Source organism: Microcaecilia unicolor, chromosome 3 (genome assembly GCF_901765095.1).
Source record: "Microcaecilia unicolor chromosome 3, aMicUni1.1, whole genome shotgun sequence".
NCBI lineage: Eukaryota > Metazoa > Chordata > Amphibia > Gymnophiona > Siphonopidae > Microcaecilia > Microcaecilia unicolor.
This window is the reverse complement of record NC_044033.1, coordinates 152,460,932-152,484,747: the sequence shown is the minus strand read 5'-3', so window position 1 is coordinate 152,484,747 and position 23,816 is coordinate 152,460,932. Positions and strand designations below refer to the sequence as shown.

The 23,816-nt window shown below is 41.2% G+C and overlaps 1 protein-coding gene across 2 annotated transcripts in view; it reads right to left on the bottom strand.

Annotated features, from left to right (window-relative positions):
* SMOC2 (SPARC related modular calcium binding 2) overlaps positions 1–23,816 on the bottom strand; it is a 220,553-nt gene that overhangs the window by 54,467 nt on the left and 142,270 nt on the right. For both annotated transcript variants that reach the window (XM_030196489.1, XM_030196488.1), the window contains exons 5-7: positions 20,814–20,858; positions 14,952–15,002; positions 12,265–12,339 (exon numbers count right to left, since the gene is read on the bottom strand). In XM_030196489.1, coding sequence (XP_030052349.1) covers positions 12,265–12,339; positions 14,952–15,002; positions 20,814–20,858 — 171 coding nt within the window. The remainder of the gene's footprint in view (positions 1–12,264; positions 12,340–14,951; positions 15,003–20,813; positions 20,859–23,816) is intronic.

The following is a 23,816-nucleotide window of genomic DNA, read 5'->3' as shown; positions in this document are numbered from 1 at the left end:
GTGGTGAGTGTGGCGATGGTGCCCTGATGCTCTGGAGGGAGTGGGCAGATCCCAAATTACCGACAGTTGGCTAATCCAAAACATTGGATAGCTGAAGGTTGGTTAATTGTACTTTACTATAATTTATGCATGTATCTCCCAAATCTAGGTATGAGCACTTACACCAGTTCTATGGCTACTCTCCATGCCTACAGACATATGTACATATATACCCAGTTATACTAGAATTCTATAAAGGAAAACAAACATCTATTTTCCTTTGAAGAATAGGCTCCAGATACGCTCCTCCAGATGCCTAGATATAGGCACCCGTTTATAGAATTTCCCTGTTAGTGTTGTGCCCTGGGTTCTGTGGGGAGCCACAGCTCTTAATGTTGTTCTGTAGAATGCCTCTTACAATGGAGCACAGTTGCAAGACTCAATTGCCCTCTAGGTTTATCTGGGCTACATACATGCTCAGGCGGCAGATGACGGGGGAGGGGGGGGGAGATGATGCACATTAATGTACACACACACACACCACCTAGTGGTGACATATAGCCTGCACCTTCATAGAGATTTGTCATTATATAATAGAAGCACCATTTGCAGTCTGTGAGGGTGGCCAGCGCAACACAGTTTGTGTCTTAACTGGTTTTAATTACATATACTGCTTTGGAGTTTTGTTTTCAAAGGGTTGCATATCAAATTTTTTAAAGATTAAACACAAAGGCCACATAAGAGAGGAACTGATGATGTTCAAGAGACCAGAACAGAAGGGTTAGAACACAAGAGATGGGAGGAGGGGGAAAGTAAAGAAGAAAAATTAGAAGAATGAAAAAGAAGAAATGAAGTAGAGAAGGGAAGAAGAGCTCAAATGGGAGAGGAGAAGGGAGGGTGAAAAAGGAAGAGAAAACTGATGTGTTGAGGGAGGGGAGGTGCGAAGTTAACAGAAATAATGGAGAGCTGTGAAGAATAAGGGATATGAAAGATAATGGAGATGACAGATGGGGAACATGGCACAGGACCAGAGTAAAGCGAGACTTTCTAAACTGCTCTGCCCTGAAAAGAGCAGCTGCTGCCTCTCAGTGCTACCGAGAGGAGGGAGAAGAGATGCCCACCACCCCTGGAGATACAGAAGAACGGGCACACGAAGTAATAGGCAAAGATGACTGAAATTGTAAGAAAGATGTAAATAGATGAATAGTCCTTAATATTTGGCATATGGAGAGATATAAAATAAAATAGATATTTCTCAGTATTTAAGACATGCAAACATAAGCAGCATAGTGGGTGGGAAGTAAGGATTGAAATCCCATTTTTCCATTGACATGCCTTGCGACTTTGGGCAAGCAGCTTCACCTTCCATTGCCTCAGGTACAAACGTAGGAACCAATTTACTAAGCCATAATGTGGCAGCATGTGGCATTGCCCAATTAGTGCTTGTTAAATGAGGGCAAAGTGCGTCATTTGACAATAATGGAACATACCACGCGACAAATCTGGACCAAAATGTGTTAAATAGTAATGGACTGCATAGCATGGAAAGCAGCTCATTATTATGCAAATGGAAAAAAAACACAGTTTGCAGTCACTTTGCAAGCTGTGCTATTACAGGAAAATCATATCATCTCCACATCATCAGCCTGCTGATACTCCCAGAGACCAAGTTAAAGGGGCCATCTTGTAAAAATGAAGACCAAAGTCCCCAGCTACCCATCTCTTTGATAGTTGAAGTGGTCTAGTAGAAACCCCTTTTTCCCGGTGGATGTCAATGTGTTAAAAAAAAAATCTGTCCCTCCAATCTTTGCCCAATTAGATTGTAAGCTCTGTGGGGCAGGGACTGTCTCTTCATGTCCAAGTGTACAGCGCTGTGTACGTCTAGTAGCGCTATAGAAATGATAAGTAGTAGTAGTAGTAGTATATTGTGAAAAAAATAAGGGCCCACGAGAGCACAGAAGTGAATACTGATAGCTCAAACCTCAGTAGCACCATTTTTTAAAATGGTGTTCCTTGACCCCGCTGTCTCCTAGCAGTAGTCTGCATTACTTGCATTAGACTTTTCCTATAGTGGTAGTACACCAAGAATACCACTAGTGTTATGTGATGCCATTATGGAAAATGATGCTGCTGGGACAGGAGCAACTGGAGATCACTCTCGCTTCCTGCTGGACCACCAGAATGCCCCAGTAAGAGAGTGTGTGTGTGTTGGGGGGGGGGGGGGGGGCGGGTGTTGGTGAAAAACTATACAGTCACAGGGGAGCGGTGTACTTCTTAAAATGCTCCTGGATTTTGCTTCTCATGACCCCTGTCCTGTCCAGCTCTCTGTTTTATTTCAATCATAGTCACTTTGCTGTTTTATATGAAAGGTGGTACAACAAACCTTAATACAAAATAGAACAGGATTTAGGGGAAATGATTTTTTTTTCTTTGAGAATGGACTGTCACTGGAGTCACTGGGGTAACACTGAACAAATTCCTGTGACAATGCAAACCAAATTACCATGGTACTCATCGTTCAAGATTGTCTTTATTTGATGAAACGCTTAGGGCAGTGACAAAGCGATTTACACATTAAGAAGTCAGTACATAGTAACCCCTGGTACTGAGGAACATAAATGTGCATTAAACAAAATACGGATGGATTAGTGGACTTCAACCAATCCAAGCCAAGAGTAAAAATGTGGACTAAAAGTTATAAAATGTATTGAATATATCTAGAGGTTTGATACAACAAACCAGACGACACAGAGCCGTGTTTTGGCAACTAAATGCCTGCCTCAGGAGTCGTTAATTCTGATCGGTGCTTAGGATAAAACATGATTAACCTCTGTAGTTGTGGTAGGTCACAGCTGCGTCGCCAAAGAACATTAATCGGGAAGGTCAGCTTAATGTGTGGAGCCAACTGAGTCTCAAACGCTGTCACTGAAGGCGCACGGGAACTACCTATTGCATCTGACTGTAACTTGGAAAAGTAACTAATTAAATCTAAAAGTCATTCCAAATCAACAGATACATGGGGATTTTTTTTCTTTCTTTTAAATGAGTTTGGATGCCCTTGACTTTTCTGCACCAGTGGACTAAAATCCTTAATCCACCCTGCATTTGCTCTAGTTAGAACATGCACACATATTTATTCTAAGGATATAAGAAAGATTAATATGACCTTTTAAGGGTTGTATATGGAACAGCACCATGTGTTTGTGCATGTTACTCAATCTGTGGGAGCTGCTATGAGAGATAGAGGTGGTGAAAGAGTGAAAAGTATGAGATTGCAAGCAGCCAGCTGAAGCCTGACGCATAGCATGTGAAGAACTGTTTCTTTTTAACTGAGACACATTTGCCATTGACACTGCTCCAAAAGATAAAGGCAGTATGGGGGCAATTTTCACCTACCTTTTACCCACAGACCATATATCGATTATCAAAGGAAACAATTCCCTTTGAAAACTGACTCAAGGAAACTGTATATAGATCTATGCTGGTACTTTTTCCATAAAAATGCAGATACATATATTTTATTACATTTGTACCCCGCGCTTTCCCACTCATGGCAGGCTCAATGCGGCTTACATGGGGCAATGGAGGGTTAAGTGACTTGCCCAGAGTCACATACTCTTGGCACTATAAAAGTGTGCTGATGAATGTACTCTAGCCCTGCATGCGCTTCCACAATAAAATTTATTATTTATTTAGATTTTGCTCACACCTTTTTCAGTAGTATCTCAAGGTGAGTTACATTCAGGTACTCTGGATATTTCTCTGTCCCAGGAGGACTCACAATCTAAGTTTGTACCTGAGACAATGGGGGGGTTAAGTGACTTGCCTAGGATCACAAGGAGCAGCAGTGGGATTTGATCTGGCCACCTCTGGATTGCAAGACTGATGCGCTAACCACGAGACCACATGTCTTTTGGCTAGTCATGTATGTCCACACACATATATATTACACAACTGATTATCTCTTATTTTATAAACTACTAAAAACCCACCCAATAAAATCATCTCTTGTTGCCAAAAATAATTAAATTACAATATACACCAAATCTTTTATAAAGATATGTTACCATTGTTAACTATATTGCATTATTATTACTGTTAAATTCAATTAGAACTTTTACATGTTTTGATAGTATATCAATTGTAATTTTGGTCTTTTTATCATTTGTTCTTATTTTATTGTGAGCCATATTGAACCTAAACTTGCTCTGAATAATGTGGAATACAAATGTCATAAATAAATATGCATGTACAATAACATATCTTTTGGCTGTCCACACATGTCCACTTACATATATGTGTTGGACAGTTTTCAGAAGCCCTGTTTCAGTGCATAGAACTCTGCCTTTGAAACTCGGACTCTAAAGGGTTATTTAATAAGGGCTAGATTCTATATCTAATGCCTGAAAAATCTACGAGGTAAAAATATACACCTAGGTACATTCTTTATAGTATGCCTAAATTTTATAGAATAGGCTTAAATTTCCACGTGGTAAATAAAATTACACTGAACATCTCTCCACAGACCATGTTTTACTTGGCGTAAACCCCGATGCCTAAATTAGGTGCAGAGCGGGTGTATTCTATAATAATGAGCATAGATTTTTGAAATGCTCATGCCCTGCCCATAGCCAAGCCCCCCTTTTCAACTATGCGACTTAGACTTCACGTGCACCACGTTACAGAATACACTTAGCAAGTTGTGTGTGGAAATCTTAATTTATGCCAATTAATGTTGGTAATTGCTTGTTAACATCCAGTTAACAGCGGTAATTAGCTAGTTGACCAAGGAAGTTACACGCATTGTTATAGAATACACTTCAATTTCCACTCACAGAATTTGGGGTAAGTGGCTTCAGTGGGGTTTATATGCTCATATGGGCTCTTATAAAATTCCCTGGAGATATATACAGGTAAAATATGGGGGCAGAGAAAAATAGGGCCCACTGTTCCCCTCTAGGTTGTTTGGGAGTCCTCCAAATGCATTGTTGCCAGGGGGTAGGGGGTGGTGCTTCAATACTGTGTTTTCAATCACTATGGACAGGCAGAGTTCCCTGGAGTACTGCACAGCTTGCCTGTCCCTCACTATAGAAAATGTGATAGTGAAACAGCACCCCCCTCTGGGAGGACTATAGATGAAAGGCATACAGGTTAGAGGGAATAGTGATGGGGCTTAATATTCAAAGGATTTATGTTCCTGAGAGTTATGGTCATAAATTGGCCACTTTGAAAATTTATTACGCCTGAGTGCATAGCTTTATACTCACAATTTCACTAAACCCTTAAGTTTAGAATAAAAGTTGGATGCACACAGGGATGGATTTAAGGCAGGGGGGAAAAGTTAGGAGCATGGCACTGATTTTTCAGCACTTTGATCATAAATCTAGGCATATGAATGGCAGGCTTAAATTTAAAAGCCAATATTCAGCCAATATTCAGCTGACGGCGGTCAGCGTTTTTATGTCCTCCACTGGCTGTATTCTAAGATATTCAATGCTGGGCCATGTCCAGGCACCAGCATTCAATGTCTGGTGATAAAATTTATATGGTTAAGTGCAATATTCAGCCCTTAACCGCATAAGATAGGACTGTTTTTTATGCAGCCTAATTTATACGGTAATCATATATGGTTAAGCGCTGAATATTGGCATTTAACCGCATAAGTGCTGACTCCGCCCCTGTAATGCCCATGTTAGCTAGTTTCGGCTCAAGCAGTAACTGCAAATATTCAATGGCATTAACTGGTTAAGTGCCACTCAATAGACATGGACAAGCGATTTAAATGGTTAGAGGCCTCTCTGCAGTGGCGTAGCAAGGGGGGGCGGGAGGGGCGGTCCGTCCCGGGTGTCAGCTCAGGGGGGGTGCTCCCTGCCAGCTCCCCCCCCTCGGCGCATCGACACCCCCCGACCAGCTCCCGCACCCTACCTTTAAAAAGAATATCGGAATCCGAGGCGAGGCGCAGCACCTCGCGCCTGCCCTGCACGTAAAAGAAATGTGGTTCCCTCGCTCTATCTATCCCGCCCTCCGCTGACGCAACTTCCTATTTCCGCAAGGGCGGGACAGACAGAGCGAGAGAAGGCCCAACGGTCCACATTTCTTTTACGTGCAGGGCAGGCGTGAGGGGCTGCGCCTCGCCTCGGATTCCGACATTCTTTTTAAAGGTAGGTTGCGGGAGCTGGGAGGGGGGGAGGGGGTGTCGATGCACCGAGGGGGGATGTCATCGTGCTGCAGCTGGGGGGGGGGTGCAACAGCGAACCGCCCTGCCCCGGGTGGCAGCCCCCCTGCTACGCCACTGCCTCTCTGGGCCATTTAAATTGCTTTGAATATTGGGTGGATAACTTTTAAGCTCTTAGGCTGAAAATAGGGCACAACTTAGGAGCCTAACTTCGGAGATCAGATTTCATAGAATATTGGGCTTATAGTGCCTACTTGTGTTTCTGATATTATTATGCTATTCTAGGCTAGGTGAGGCCACAAAGCTTCAACAACCAGCTAAACCATTCCTAAATAAAAACTTTACCAGCAGACTCTCAATTCTTAATCCAACTCTTCTTTAATGTTGCAATCATAGCAAAGAAAATCAACATACAATTCAGTTGCTTGGAAAGAATTGTTGCCTTCTGCAAACAGAGTCAATTTCCAGCCATTTCAGAGGCAAGGAGATGGCCAGAACCTCAGCCCAGCTGAGAGGAAAAGCTGTAATACTCAAAGGGGAAGGTGTGGGAATATTGGGAATCAATTGGGAATAAATACCTTGGGGAAAATGGTGAAGAATTTTGATGGAATCACAGTCGATTTAGGAGGGATCAGCCTGTAGAACAACTGCTGATCACAAAGGTATGCTAGGATGACTGGAACTCTCTCACAGAGCCCTCGCGGGGGGGGTGGGGGGGGGGGGGGAGAGAGAGAGAGAGGCCCTAGCTCAGATGTAAGAGCCAATAGGGAAAGTTCACAATGAGCCGATCACAGGACACTGCAAACCATAGGGCTAGCAGTCCTAGTACACACTGCTATCTATACACAGACAATGCAATTGAATACAAATAATACTCATACTAAATATACATAACAATGCACCCTGCTACCATGAATATGGAGGCAGAACAATTATAGTGTGTACTAGAGGTAGGTCTGATCAATTTGACTGCATAACCAGAAAGCTGGATAGGTGGAGAGTACTATTCAAAAACAGCTGAGCTGCTAAATTTAGGATCCTAATTTAGGTGCACAAATTTTAGCTGAAAATTCATCTTAATTTAGGAGCTTAGGGGTCAATATCCAATACGATTTAACTGGGCAGAAACAGCTCCTGCCTGTTAAATCACCTGTTTTGGGCTAACCGGTCATTTTGAAAAAATGAATTGAAAAAACTAAAAACTCAAGTAAGAAGACTTGAATGAGCATGGAATAAAATGAAAGATGAAAGAACATTCAATGTATGGATACAAATGCTAAGAAAATATAAATATACAATCAGACAAACTAAAAGGTCGTATTTCAAATCCAAAATCAGCCCAGACTACAAAGACATACATAAGCTATTCCAATTTGTACATAATCTTCTTGACACTTCACCGTTTACCACTACTAATACAGATACTCCATCAGCAAATGAACTAGCCACTTACTTCAACGAGAAAATTATTAAATTACGATCCACCTTACCATTTAACTCCACCGACTATGAAAAATTTATTACCTGTCTGGACCCTGCCATTGATGAATATCCAGCAGACCGAATCTGGACAAATTTCGATTTACTAATGGAAGAAACAGTCACTCAAGTGATCAACAAATTCAGCAAGTCCCATTGCAAATTAGACACAAACCCCAGTTACTTAATAAAATCTGCCCCTCAATGTTTCATCACAGATCTCACCTCCTACTTAAATTATATGCTTCAAAATGGATCCTTTCCTATGGATAAATGCAATATACTACTTACACTAATCCCCAAAAACCTAAACAAAAAATTAAACGATATAACTAATTACCACCCAATTGCATCCATCCCACTTGTAGTTAAAGTAATGGAAAGTCTAATTACAAAACAATTTACCGATTATTTGAATAATTTCTCAGTATTACATGCTTCACAATCTGGATTCCGAGCCAATCATAGTACCGAAACAGTACTTATAACACTCCTAACTAAATTCAAACAATTAATTGCAGCTGGTAACAATGTTCTCCTCTTACAATTCGACATGCCCAGTGCATTTGACATGGTAAGCCATGGTATTCTACTGAACATTCTAGAATACTTCTGAATTGGAGGAAATGTATTAAATTAGTTTCGTAGCTTCCTAACTGCAAGAACATACCAAGTGATATCAAAGTCGACTATATCATCACCTTGGAAGCCTGAATGTGGAGTGCCTCAAGGATCATCACTTTCACCAATTCTCTTTAACTTAATGATGCTACCACTGGCCAAATCACTATCTAACCAATGCCTAAACCCATACATCTATGCTGACGATGTCACGATATATATTCCATTCAAAAATAGCTTATCAGAAATCACAAATAAAATCAATCACAGCTTCCAAATAATGAATTCATGGGCGGATGCATTCCAACTAAAGCTTAATACAGAAAAGACACAGTACATTATCCTTTCATCGCAATAATAAAACCAACTATACCAACATAAATATACCAAACCATATTCTTCCTGTTGCGGACACCTTGAAACTCCTGGGAGTCACTATCGACCGAAATCTCACTCTAGATAGTTATGTGAAAAATGTAACAAGACCATACTGGCTTCTCTTCTTAACGACGTCCACTCTGCTTTTAATCACAGTGATGCTGTTCTGCTAGTTTCTCTCTACCTCTCTGCAGCCTTCAGTCTTATTAGCCACTCTCTCCTTCTTTCCAGACTATCAGCCCTGTGTATCTCAGGAACCGTATTTCAGTGGCTCACCTCCTTTTTGTCTGACCAACCTGTAAGGTCCTCACTACTCATTTAGAATCCAGTCCCTTTTCACTTTCCTATGGTGCTCCTCAGGGCTCAGTTCTTTCATCGCTTCTTTTCAATACTTTTCTTAGCCCACTGGCAACACTTATTCAAGATTCTAACATCAGGTCCTATATTTATGCTAATGATATTCTTCTGGTTGCCACTCTGGATCTTTACAAGCCAAACCTCACTTCTCTTCAGTCCTGCCTGAACTCAATTGATCACTTGCTTTGTACTGATCGCTTGGTATTCAACCCTTCCAAGTCTGTAGCCCTTTGAATCATTGGTTATGCCACCTATCCCTCCATTTCTCCTACACTGTAGGGTTCCCCCTTAACCCTGGAAGAATCTTTGAAATACCTGGGTGTAATTCTCAACACAAATCTTTCCTTCAGCTCCCAGGTATCCTCTATCACCAAGTCCTGTTCCTAACTTTATGCACCATTCATTCTCTCCATCCATATCTCGATGACAAGTCTTGTGCCACTCTCCTCTATGCCCTTGTAACCTCTAAACTAGACTACTGTAACATCATCAACTCTGGTCTCCCCTCTTCTCTTCTTAAGAAGCTTCAGTCAGTCCAAAACACCTCTATACATCTCCTCTCTCACGTCCACCTTTATGATCACATCAGCCCTCTCTTTAACAGCACCATTGGTTCCCAATTCCTTATAGCATCCATGCATAAAATCTGAGTCTAGCACATAGGGTTCTTCATTCCAGGATTCTCCTTTATCTTTCCTCTCTTGTCCCCTATCAGCACTGCGTTCCTCTGTTGGTAATCAGTTGTGTATCCCTTCTGTTTTTGAATTGAATCTAATAAGCATTCTGCATTTTTCTTTACCACTCCCTCTCTCTGGAAAGCACTATCTGCTGAACTGAGGTCGCTTACCTCTGAAGGCCAGGAAGAAGTATAAGAGGATACAAATGGCCCAAGAGAAGTATCAAGGGTTAATGTTACAGATAGAAGAAAAAAATATATACATATAAAATGTGACGTGTTTCTGAGTGTTGCAAGAGGCACATCCTGTACCAAAGCTTATTGTAAGAACACAGAACCAAGTTTTGTTTTTTGTCTTTAGTTGTTGAAAGTTGGAAACTGTTTGTAAAATCAATGTCTGTTTCCTGTCATCTGCCTGCGTGCCCTAACAGAACAATGCTGGATTGAAAATTAATTCAGCAGATGTCAAAAATAACCTCAATAAAACAGCAAAGGGTGGGGCACAATTTGAGACACTCAGGTGAATGTTGATTGAGTGACTGAGCTGTTTCGGAAAGGCTTTTGCACTGAAACTGCACTGATTGTGAGTGATTTTTTCTCCACTTGGCCTCTGTCAGGAACTGGAGGTAAAAACTGGAGGGGATATCCAGAGCAAACACTTTTATTTTAGGGATTCGCTGAAAGCTCATCTCTAATAGGACAGAGAAATATCCAGCGTACCTGAATGTAACTCACCTTGAGCTACTACTGAAAAAGGTGTGAGCAAAATCTAAATAATAAATAAATAAAGAAGAAGATCTGCTATACAGTGTCAGACCAAATGATCCATGAGGATCATGTATTCAGTGTGTCAAATATATCAGCATCATCCATCTGGTGTTGTCCCAACTGAAAAAAGGTTGAGAATGACTGCATTAGAGCTTCAACAGCATTTATTGTACCTGAATGCAACTCACTATGAGTTACTACGGAGTGAGCAAACCCCCACCCTCTCTCCCTCTATACCTTAAATGTACAAAATACCTCTATAGGTTGATGGACACCCCCTTTCTTCCCTTCTTTAAAAATGTTCCCCATGGTCACCGGCTGCCTTCCCTCCCGCCTTTCATATTTGTAAATGCGTAAAACTACTTCTTCCTTGCAGAAAAAAAATATATAGCCTGTCAAACAACTACCAATCCTGTTTTTTCTCCTAGTCCTGTTCTATGGGATATAGGGGATAGGTAGTTAATGTGTAGTCACCACAGCAAAAGTAATTAACTACAGTAACTCCATTACTATAGTTAATTAAAAGTTAAATGCTCATTTGATACTATGTAAAAGTAACTCATTACTGTAAAGTGATACCGCACAACACTGCCCAAGAAGCAGGCAGATGATGGTGCAGGAAAGAGGGATTTAGATTTGTTAGGAACTGGGCAAATCCAACACTTTTCACCTTCAACTCTCTTCACCTGTACTCAGGAATTTAAAGCTCACAGAAAAACTTACTTTCACACACTTTCCTATCTAGAAATCCTGTCATGCACTCAGAGCTCTCCCAAACACATCTTTACACTTCAGTGTCTTCAGCCCCTCCTCCACTTCCTAGCAAGCTGTTGCCAAGGGACACTGGGTCTCTGAGTCACCAGCTGACCTCTGCTGGCCAATAAGGTGCAGTGTTGCCAGGTGGGCGGTTTTACCGCCCAATTGGGCGGTTTTCCTCGACCCGCCGCGGGAAATTTTTGCCCGCGGCGGGTTGCGGTTTTTTGGGCTTTTTTTTTTTATTTTGGGCGGTTTTTTCGGCCGCGGGGGGCGGGGTTAGTGACGTTTTGGGCGGGGTTACATGACGTTTTGGGCGGGGTTACTGACGTTCTGGGCGGGGCCGGTGATGGGGAGGCGGGGGCGGGGCCGGTGATGGGGAGGCGGGGCCGGTGACGGGGGAGGCGGGGCCGATGATGGCGGGGGCGGGGTTGATGACGCGGGGGTGGGGGTGTCAGGGGCGGGGTTTGAGTTTGGGCGGGTTTTGGGCTGTTTTTACGCTGGATTGGGTGGGAAAAAAATTTTCCACCTGGCAACAGTGATAAGGAGTAAGAACACAGAGTGTTTGCCTCATGGAAACTAATTAAAATTTTTTCACAATCTCCATTTTTGAAAATAACTTTCCATAGGAAATAGAAAAGCTATACTTTCAGACAAAACCCCATAAAATTTCTATACAATCAGATCAAAACATCCCACAATCATTGGTGCCATCAAACTATACATACAGTGTATTTTTTATGTGTTTAAACACACATTTAAATACATTTACAGACTTTTATCCAACACTCAGAGCACTGGGGCAAGCCGCAGACAGCGCAGCTCCTTGCAGGAAGTCCAGAACTGCTTCTGGAGTCACAGCACTGACCACCAACAATCTCTGGGAGCCCAGGTAAAAAAAAAATAAATAAATATAACCCACCGGGTTACAGTAACCTGTACAGAATGGTCAACTACCTAAACTATTTTAGTTTTTATCTGCCATCATCTACTCTTTTACCGTATATTATTAATCTCATATTATTTTTTCTTCTTCGATTCTACAATAGCATTTTATATATCCTGCAAATATTCTTACCTGAATTTCTATGGGTTCTGTTCTGTCTGCTCTTGACTTGTTCAGTCCATAATGTTGGGTAACGGGAAGCAAAGTCTAGAATATAAAGCACAATAAAATTAGAAAACATTTTATTAAAAAGATATCCCCAAATTCTATACAGTCAGTATTCAGCCACTGAGGTCAGTGGGGGGTTTTTTCAAACACTGACCACAGTGCAAAAAAAAACAACCACCCAGATATTCAGTGCCACTTCACAGATGGTGGCTATCACTGAATATGGAGATAATGCAGTCAGTGCTAGCACTTATCCAGATAGCTAAAAGGTAAGTTATCTAAACAATACTGAATAGCAGACTGAATAGTGCCACTATCTGGATAAGTTCCTGGGTCACCCTACTCTGCCCCTGCACTCTCCCTAATGCCAAGGCGGTCTGTGAAGAGCAGGGGGTGGGGTCAGTACTTACATTAGGGCGGGGATTTACACCAGGGTTCAGTTGGTATAAATCCTCGCACTCATGACTAGGCACGGACCGCTGTGCTAAGCGCTGTTCTATAAATGGTGCCTGACTTGGAGCGCCATATAAAAAACAGTGCTTAACTTGCATTTTTTGGTGCCCAAGTTTGGGAGTCATTTACAGAATTGAGTCCAAAGTGTGCACCCACAAGAGCATTAGCAGGCTAACATAACTGGGACATATGCTAACAGTAAAAACAAAACAAAACAGTAAAATATTGAAATGAGAAAGAACAGCTGAATAGATTAAATCAAGGCTAAAGACTGAAAACACTATCACAGATATTTTCATGCTGATAAATTAATGCATCGCATCTTCTGAGTTATTGTTAGATCACCCCCTTCAAAACCTGGACTTGGTTGGAGGCTGGGCTATTGTGCAACACCTCCTAGGGTAAAACTTGCTCCTGGGCCCTTAGGGCTTGAAATACATATTTGTGGTTTTGGAATAGACAACTCACCAGATCTGTTGTTCCATTTAAAAAGAGTTTACTGAGAAACTTGCTAGCTAGCGATAAGTTGACATCCATAAATTAAATTCAAACAATCACAAACAGTTCACATAAAAGAAATGTTTTCACTCTAGATGCCTTTGTCAGATTACTCCAAGAGACTATTCCCTAGATAAATTGGACTCCTTGATGAACCTAAAGAACCTTGATGATCCTGATTGCTTCTTGGAGTGGTGGAGTGGTCTAATGGTTAGTGCAGCAGGCTTTGACCCTGGCAACCTAGGTTCAATTACCACTACAGCTCCTTGTGACCATGGGCAAGTCACCTAACCCTCCATTGCCCCAGATACCAAAACTTAGATTGTAAGTCCTCCAGGGACAGGGAAAGTACCTGCACATAATGTGTGCAGCACTGTGTACATCTAGTAGAACTACTGAAAATGATTATTAGTAGTAGTCCTAATGATTCTTCTCCTTTTTTCTGAAAATCTTTGAATGATCTGAGTGGAAAAACCCATTGAGAAGACTGACTTGCAATCTTCAACCTCTCCTTATCCTTTCAGGAGCTGACACATCACTGGAGAAGTTCCTGCTCTTTATCCTTGGTAGCTGAACCTCCGTGATTCCAAATACTTGGAACCTAATTGCTGATGGCCCAGTATTCAAAGGAAGTTATATGTTGGCTGCCAGGTGGCCACTGTATAATCTCCCTTATTCATAGATTTTTTTTTTTTTTTAAATCATACACATAGTATCAGGCTATTTAAATCACTGATAATACCCATGTAATTGTGGGCTGGGTTAGGGAAGGCGCACAGGTGGCACCAAATCATAACTCCTTTCCAGGTACTACCCTATAGATCAATACGTAAAAAGTCAGGAATGTAGCCAAAATGCTTGTCTGGGTAATTTATGATCTACTGAAAGCCTGCTGGAGGCTTCACACTGCCTGGCTATATTGCAATGCCAGTGAAACCCAGACCAAGTACTGGAGAGAAAGCTAGGACGGATGCTGGAGTAGTTCCAGCAATTCCCAGAGGAGCAGAGTCACAAGCGGCAAAGATGCACAAGGGAATAAAGGCATTGGTACTTGCATATATTTCACATATGCACTACCTTCTGGGCCTTTCTAAGGAAAAGATAGTGAAATGGCACTGGCTGAACTTAGTAACTGTTATGGCCTTCTATGAGAATCTAAAAGAGGTCAGTGGATTCGCCGAGGTGGCGGGCTCGTGTCTCTGCTGCGGCAGCAAGTTATCCCATCCCCTTTATCATTTTCGTCACCCTTCTCTGCACCTTTTCTAATTCCACTATATCTTTTTAGAGATGCAGTGACCAGAATTGAACATAATATTTGAGGTGCGGTCGCATCATGGAGCGGTACAAAGGCATTATAACATCCTCATTTTTGTTTTCCATTCCTTTCCTAATAATACCTAACAATCTATTTGCTTTCTTAGCCACTGCAGCACACTGAGCAGAAGGTTTTAACGTATCATCAATAATGACACTTAGATCCCTTTCTTGGTTGGTGACTCCTAACGTGGAACCTTGAATTACATTTGCTTCAGTTCAACCCAGCCATTTAGAAAATGAAAGGGACACACACATACATACACACACACACACTATAAAATGTACTGGGACGATATTATCCCCATAGAGACCAGCAGCTGTTCGGTATTTCAGAATTTTCATTGTGATGTCTGACTTTTAAAAAATTCCCAGGGCTCGCTCACCTTCTTCATTGCCTTGTGACTGAATCTCCAGTACAGGAATTGAGGCATCATCTGAATTCAGAGTGGGAAAAATTATTATGGTACAACAAATAAATTACAAATGATAAGAATTTGCACATATCCCAATAATACATGCTGCACTTCATTAAAAAAGCATGTTACCAAAACCCAAAATTCATTAACTGCCAAATCCTGGAAGCTGTCTCTGTAGAAGTTAATCTACTACTTGTGCTACAGAGAATGTTGTATAATATAACTAGAAAATGCTGTAAAGAAATAAAAATATGATTTAAAGTTCAAGCAGAAATAGAAAACTCAAAAGCTATAGCTCTTTTACTAAAATGTGGTAAGGGTTTGCACTTCCTGTACATTAGTTGTAAAAAGTAGCATACACTAAGTGCATACTGCAAAGCCTATGCAGTAAAAGCAAAATGCATACACAGTGGAGGAGTGGCCTAGTGGTTAGAGCACCAGTCTTGACATCCAGAGGTGGCCAGTTCAAATCCCACTGCTGCTCTTTGTGACCTTAAGCCAGTCACCTCTCCATTGCCTCAGGTTTATACTTAGATTGTGAGCCCTCCTAGGACAGGGAAGTACCCAGTGAACCTCAATATAACTCAACTTGTGCTACTACTGAAAAAGGTGGAGAGAATTCCAAATAAATTAAAAAAAAAAAGTATCTACCCTGCATTTACCACACAGGGCAGACACCTACCTACTGTAAAATGTATTGGGTGCCAGCCCACTGAATAAAACAATCTGATCCTCCTCCCTCAAAAAAGCCCCTGATCTGATCCACCCAACCAAATAATAATGGAAGCTCTGTCCTCTTAGCAAAGTCCCTGCCCCTCACACCAACCTTCCTTTCCTATCTTTTTTGACCCCTCAAAAACCCCAGGGCTTACCCAGGGATAGTCCCTGGTGGTCAAGAGTGATGGAACTATTTCTTATAGACTATTTGATTCATATTCCAAAGTTTCTAGTTCTGTTTCTGTAGAATTTAATTTTAAATATGAACTGTTGCTAGTCCACAAATCTTTCTTCAGCAGTGGCTGAATTTAGGTTCTTTTCTTTCCAAATCTGGTACATTCAATTTTGAAATATCTTTACTTAGGGGGTTTAACTCAAAGTAGCATCTTATAATCATCATGTTTTTAGCAGTAGTCCAAATTTTTCATTTCTGCATATCTTCCAGCCACTTTACAGTTCCTTGCCCTGGTCACTTATTAGATGATCACCTCCCCGACATATGATCCCACCCTGACCTCTCCAAGGCATCTAATCCCTACCCTCAATGTAGCAGTAACCCCCCTCCCCCCCTTAGCAGTAAGATCATTCTCCCCAGGCAGTTCCCTCCCACTATTGCAACAATCAACATCCTACCACATAGGCACAGCCTCCCAAGCCATAACCCCATCGATGAACCCCCCCAGCAGGCCCCACCACTGTTAATCCCCACCCTGGCCTTACTGGGTCTCTGGGGTCTAGTGGTGCAGGATGATGCCCATTCACTCCTACCTCGGTGATCATGGGTCTCAAAATGTATTCTGAGACCTCTATCAGTAATATCACTGCATTTTTGCCCTTATATGGAAACCTGACCCCTAGCAGTAATGTTGCAATATCACTGCTAGAGGTCTTGGTGGCCATTTTGAGAGCTGGGATTATTGAGGGACCATCAGTAAGGCCAAGATGCGGATTGGGGTGGCAGGAGGTCTACCTGGGGGTGCAACAACAAAGGTCATACCATTCTAAGGGGGAGGGTTGCCACATGAGAAGGAGTCCTGCCTGGGAGGGTGATACTGCTACAGAGGAGTCACTACATGGAGGGGTGATACTTTCTGGGGAATTGTCTGACATGGGGAGGGGGCAGTTATGCTGTGGAGGTGGGGGTTGGAAGGAGAAAGGAATGCCAGTCCTGCACCTATTTTGCAAAAGACTCTAAGGGGCCAATGCAATGCTCAAAACTACCATCAGCGTTAAGAAGCAGTTAGCGTCTGATTTGCACGCACATTATTGTGCAATGAATCCCCAGAGGGCTTGCGCACAGGTGTTAATGTGAGCAGTAAAGATGGCCATAAATTGTATTGAAATGTATTAAATTGGATGTAAATGTGGTCAGTGAGTATTCCTCCCGTAAACTCTAATACAAATGGGAAGTAATAAACGTGCTTTCCAGAGCCAAAGTCAAAAAAAGGGTGTGAAAATAGGTGGGTCGTGGACGTTCATTTAAGTTATGCACATGGTCAGAGAATAAGGGCATCTGCGCCTAAATTTACTCACAAATATTTGCACCATGTTTTAGTTGGTGCAAATGGCTGCACCTAAAATTAGGCATAATTCCCGGGTGCAAGCACAAGTCTATAAATCGTGCCTAACTTTAAGCATGCTTTATAGAATAGCACTTTTTTTGGTGCTGATTATTTTTGGCACCATATATTGATTTTACCCTATATTCAGAAAATGATATACCGCTATAGGGTAAATTCTATATGTGGCACCAAAACTGTGAGGTCACAGAATCACTGATTACAGCCTGGAACAGAATTATCACACATGACCACCTTGTGAAGCTTATCCACTCCATGCCAGCGCAACGCCGATGTCTGAATGAGTAAAGGCTGGCCAATCAAGTACTGAATACAATAAATAAAGCAGAAATAATCTTTTTCAGGGCTAAATATAATATCAAAAGGAAAATGTATAAAGATATTTGTGGTGAAACAGTGGGTTTCCAAGCCTGTGAACTGTATTATTTCAAGAAGTGCATTTCCCTTGTTTGGCCAGCAGATGGTGACTGTCTGGTTTTTTGTAAAGCTGTTACAGAAGTGACAGTTTTTCCCTGCCTAGCTGTGAGTTAATCTCAGATAGGGAGAGGAGAGAAAAAGATCTCTTCACTGAGGCCCTCTCAGCAGTTCTATTTATAACCTGTGAGCAGCTATATTTCCTGAATTCCCCAGGTACCACTCAGGTAGTAAACAAATGTTTAATTAGTTTTAATATTGATACCTGTTTGATTTACCTGTTATTGTTGCAATATTTTCTCTATTCTTTCCTCTTACTGTTCACTGTTCAACTTCATGACAATAAACCTTATTAGTTTATTTACTCTGCTGTCCTGGACTGACTAAGAATCCTGGTGGTATGTATTTTGGTCTGTGAGTGCTTTCTGAAAACTGTGGGACCCCTGGGATTGTGGCTCCAGTGTCCTTAGAAACCACCAGGGAAATAACTTGCAGGTGGGAGGCTCGCTCAGAGGCAAGTGGGACCCAACAGGCGGGTGGAAAGGTATGCCAGTGTAGAGCACGTGCGTAGGTGGTAATGGACTTGAGCAGTGCTGGGTCAGACCCTTTAGGTGGCCACAGGGTTAAGCCCCCAGGTGGGCTCTAGGTGTTTAGTGGCAATATTAAAAATATAGGGCCCAATATTCAGCCGGCAATGATCAATATTTTGATGACTGCTGCTGGCGTTAAACCCAGAAAATTCAATGTCCATGCACCAACGGTGAATTTCTGGGCTTCCAGAGCTAATGAATGCATAGCTGGTTGTGCAATATTCAGCACTTAACCGGCTATGGGTTACTGCATAAAAAGAAGACTGACTTTTATACAGTCCTATTTATGCAGTTGAACTGGGCAGTTAAATGCTGAATATTGGTACTTAACTGACCAAGTGCCAACTCTGCCCCCTCAAAGCCTTCAAAATAGCTGGTTTTTAGTCCAGCGCTAACCGATTATTTTCAGTGGCACTAGCCGGTGAAGCACCACTGAAAATTTGTGGTTAGCCCTAAACAAGCGATTTAACCAGCCAGCAGCTGTTTCTGGCTGGTTAAATCACTTTGAAGATCGACCTCATATTGATTGCAATAAGGCAACTCTGTCAATGCAACCATCAGCAATAATGTGGAAATTCAAAATAGCAACCAGTAACATGTTCCATGCTTCTAAATACAGTTATAGGGATGCCAATAGTAGTGTATATCGCAAGTGATGGTATATAATAACTGAGAATGAAAATTAGAAGAAAACAACATAAAATATTCAGTTACACAGCTTCAAATTTGTTTTAAATTGCTAAAAATACATTTCACCCAAGTGATGCAGGACTTATAAACACCACTGTAGTTTATTTTTATTTATGTTAGTTGGTTTTATCAGTTCCTGTGGAGTGGCATTCTAGAAAGAACATCCAGCTCAGAATATAGATGTCTAAATCAGTATGTCACAAATGGACGTCCATCTCACATGTATTTTAGAACAGGATCCTGTTTTAAAATACCTATGAGATGGACATCCATTTCACAAACTGAAAAGCCCATATTATGAACAGGGCAAAATGAGGGACATGGATGTCTAGGGCAGCAGAGGAATGTCTATATTATAAAATGCCAATCAAACTTTCAACATATGGCTTATTCAGATCTTGTATCAAGCACAAGATAATATATGCTGATCTGAAGTGTAGTTGGAAAGTGTGAATAAACAAAATCTTCACTCAATTACTAATGAAGAGCCTCAGCAGCGTTACAGAATTTTCTGTGTTATCCGCTGCGATTTACATGCTCACTTTGTCATCGGCTCATTCAAGATCACTGTTCTTAAAGTTATACTTATCTTTATACTTTTAATATATAAATGATAAAGCATCAGCAAAGCATGTGCCCATGTTGGACGAAAAGTCCCCCTGTCAACAGTAAATGGTAGAAGAGCGCTCTAGAAGAGTATGCAATTCATTTATATATTAAAACTATAAAGATAAATATAAGTATAACTTTAAGAGCATTGATCCTGAATGAGCTGATTAAGTGAGCATGTCAATCTCACTGGATTACACAGGAAATTATCACACATTACGACTACACTTCAGATCAGCATATATTACCTTAAATTATAAAACGGCTACACAGACATCCAGTACAGGAATGGCCTAATGGATACAGCAGCCAACTGAGAACCAGAGTCGAGATCCAGAGGTTGCTGGTTGAAGTCCCACTGCAGTTTTTTGTAATTTTTGTTTAGCCCTCCAGGGATAGAAAAATACCTACTGTGACTTCCTTTATCTCTATTCATAAGTGCATGAGTATCACCATACTGGGAAAGACCAAAGGTCCATCAAGCCCAGTATCCTGTTCCCAACAGTGGCCAATCCAGTGGAGAACTGCTCAGTAAGAGCACCTGTCTGTAACCTGAACATGCCAAGTACTAAGTCTAAATATGGACTTCCATCTTTTTGAACATGGACGTCCCTTCTCCTTCTACAACTGGAGCTGGATGTCCATCTTTTGATCCCTCCCTCAAACCACATCCAGACTACTCCCCCTTGCTGTATTGATCTACTGCAGTGTTAGACGTCCATATTCTGGTATTTGGATGGCCATGCAATATGGATGTCTAAATGCTGGATTTCAGATGTCCAAAACAAGAATACAGCGAACTAAAATAAGCACCATGATGTCATTCATAGGCTGAGTAATATTTAACTATTTTAGTGTATAAAGCTACGGCCATTTTCATCCACTCAATAAAGGTGGCTGACAGATGCTTAATGAAAAATATGTTTACTCAATGCTTATATCAGTGGTTCCCAAACCTAGTCCTGGAGGAACCCCAGCCAGAGAGATTTTCAGGAAATCCACAATGAATATTCATGAGAGAGATTTGCATGCAGTGGAGGCTGTGCATACAAATCTCTCTCATGAATATTCATTGTGGAAACCCTGAAAACCTGACTGGCTGGGGTGCCTCCAGGACCACGTTTGGGAACCACTGGCTTATATGCATTCACTGAATAGTGTTCTGAAAGTACATTCCCTGGAAGTTATGAACTGGAATTACATTTTCTAAAACAGCTATATTTAAATACCTGTTTTTCCTGCTTCTCGCTGAAGTGACCGCTCTGTGATAGAACCTACAAAAAAGAGTTGGCAAAACAACTTTAGTAACCTTTTATATATTCTTTTTTTCTACATTGCAGAGTTGTGGAGGGTAATTTTAAAACAGGTTGCCTAGGTTGGAAGACCAAATAGGACCTATTTTGATGGTATTTTATAAAGATACATGGAGGGGCATTTTCAATATCACATCTAAATTCAACTTTGGATGTTTTGCTGAAAATGCCCAAAAATCCAATAGCGAACATAGACATTTTTGAACCTGAAAAATGTCTCTTTTTTATTTCTTGAAAATGGCCATTTGCTAGATGTTGTTGTGTTCAATGCGTCTATCTTTTTGGACTATTTTCAAAAATAAATTGTCCAAGTGCAAAATGCACAAAATCAAGCCATTGGGACGTAGGAGAAGCCAGAATTCTTAGTAGACTGGCCGCACAGACTTCCAGCAGAGCTGTGGGACACCCTAGGAGACACTGCAGTGGATGTCAAATAAAAAGTCCCATAAAAAGTCCCAGGTATACATTTCACAGTTACCCCCTTATATTGTATGGTGAGCCCTCCAAAACCCTCCAAACACCTACTGTACCCAACTGTACACTACTACTACTACTACTACTATTTAACATTTCTAAAGCACTATTAGGGTTACGCAGCGCTGTACAATTTAACATAGAAGGACAGTCCATGCTCAAAGAGCTTACAATCTAATGGATTACAATAGCCCTTATGCCTGCAAGTGTCACCTAATATAGATATAGTAGGTTTTTGGTGGGTTTTGGAGGGCTCACACTTTCTACCACAAGTGTAACAATTAGAGTGGGTTTGGGGCCTGGGTTCCCTTCTCTGCACTGACCACTAGGCTACTCCAGGGACCTGCTTTCTGCACTAATAGGATAGACCATAACATCTGAAGCTGTCAGAGACTGGTATGTACTGTTTCTTTTACATCTTTGGGGAGTGTGAAGGGGTCAGTGACCACTGGTGGAGTAAGAGGGGGTCATGCCTTAATCCCTCCATTGGTCATTTGATCATTTGGGGCACCTTGTTATGACTTAGTTGTTATTAACTACCTATCTTAACACAGTGCTGAAAGAGTATCACAATGTTGTGCTCACCATTCAACTTAGACTGATCTCTTTTACTATAAATTCGAATGGTGGTGTTCCAAGAGGAGGCAAGAAATTTAGGCTCCATCAAGAGACAACATGCACTTCCGAATGGGTGGTCTATGGTATTGTCTGCCCGTGCAATAAAGTATATGTTGGGCAAACTTCAAGAAAATTGACCACACGGCTTATTGAGCATAAGAGTAATATCCACATCAAAAAAACGACTGCATTGTTAGCTGCACATTGTATGGCAGAAAATCACACTTTTGAGTCCCTAAAATGTGTAGTGTTACAACAAATTAAGTTTAATACGAGAGGGGGAGATTAAAAAAAACTTCTATTATTGCAACAAGAACAACCATCTACAGACACTACATCCTAAAGGACTCAACTCGAGGATTGAGTGGAATCAGATTTTTTGAGGTCATATGGACTATAATTCTTTTGCGGGTGAATGAACTGTTTTGGAATAGTCGAAATAGTAGAGGGCGTTGATTAAAAGAATGTAATGACACAACAAGGGGAAGAGTTTTATCCCCCAGGATAGCTTTGTCTGAAGCTTATGACAAGGGGCTGTGTTGAGGGCGTGTGACGTCAACACTATATAAGCTACACGCCATTTTGAATTGAGGACCGGACTAACAAGAGAGAACTAAGCAGCACTTGTGAGGCATTTGTTCAAATGAATGGTGTAAGAGAAATAGAATGAGGAACCGATTGTTGAAACAGTTGTGTTCTTTGGCAGAATCCAGTCTAAATACGCCATGGACCCTGATGCAGGAGGCAAAACCTTGGCCAAAGTCGGCCGTGAACAGTGTTTGACTGAGCAGCTGCAGAGATAAGTTCAATTTTTCTTATGTCTGGGTGAAGCTTTATAAAATATAGCTGACATTTGAACAATTGGAGGTTTTTGTGCCTATGATGAGTGAGGGGGCTCCTTAAAGTTGATTAAGGTATCAACAAAAGAGTAACCCCGACATCGTTTGAGGCTTTTCCTCCTTTTGGAACACCACCATTTGAATTTATAGTAAAAGAGATCAGTCTAAGACCAAAACTTCTAGGTTTTAGCTCTGGACATTTTGCTTTGTTCCATTATGGCAGAAAAATGTCCAAGTGTTAAGAACATCTATATCCCGCCCGCAACATGCCCTCAACTCGTTCGTCCCTTTGTGATCTGGATGCACTTCAGATGAACTGCATAGAAAAATGCCTTAAAATGGGCTTTACAATAATACAGAACATACAGAAAAAAGCAACACTGGGCCTTCAAGAAAGAGATAACAGCCGTCCTTTATTGTTACAAAGACCCGACACGGGCCGTGTTTCGGCGCACAAGCGCCTGCCTCAGGGGTCAACCAAGGTCTTCGTATTGTATAAGCAGCAGTAATCAGACAAATGTTTGAAATCTCTAGCTCACACCGAGCGTACGTTCAATCAGTAGTAATAAACAATATTAAGTGCATTTTTATAATATACCACTTCATTCCACAAAACAAAAGGAGCAAGTTCCTACAAACCATCTTTCTCTTTTGATCTAGGCACAGGGAAAAAAAAGATTTTAAATGCTCCCATGTTTAATGTGGGATATAACTGCCATAAATAAGTAAATAGATAGAAACTCTGAATGTTGAGAATATGATTCTCATAACATGATGTCTGTTTTAGTGGCACTTTACCAGGAGAAAAAAAAATCTCTGCATTAATATAACACATGCTAGAATGTCACTATAACCAGGTCCTCCAAATAGCACATTGATTACGATTAATAACAAATTACTACTCTACCTATGAAAAATGATTCAGTTATTATACTTCCTCTGTTTACATCCGTATGCTACACAAGCTGGCATGTTTGAAAATATAAGT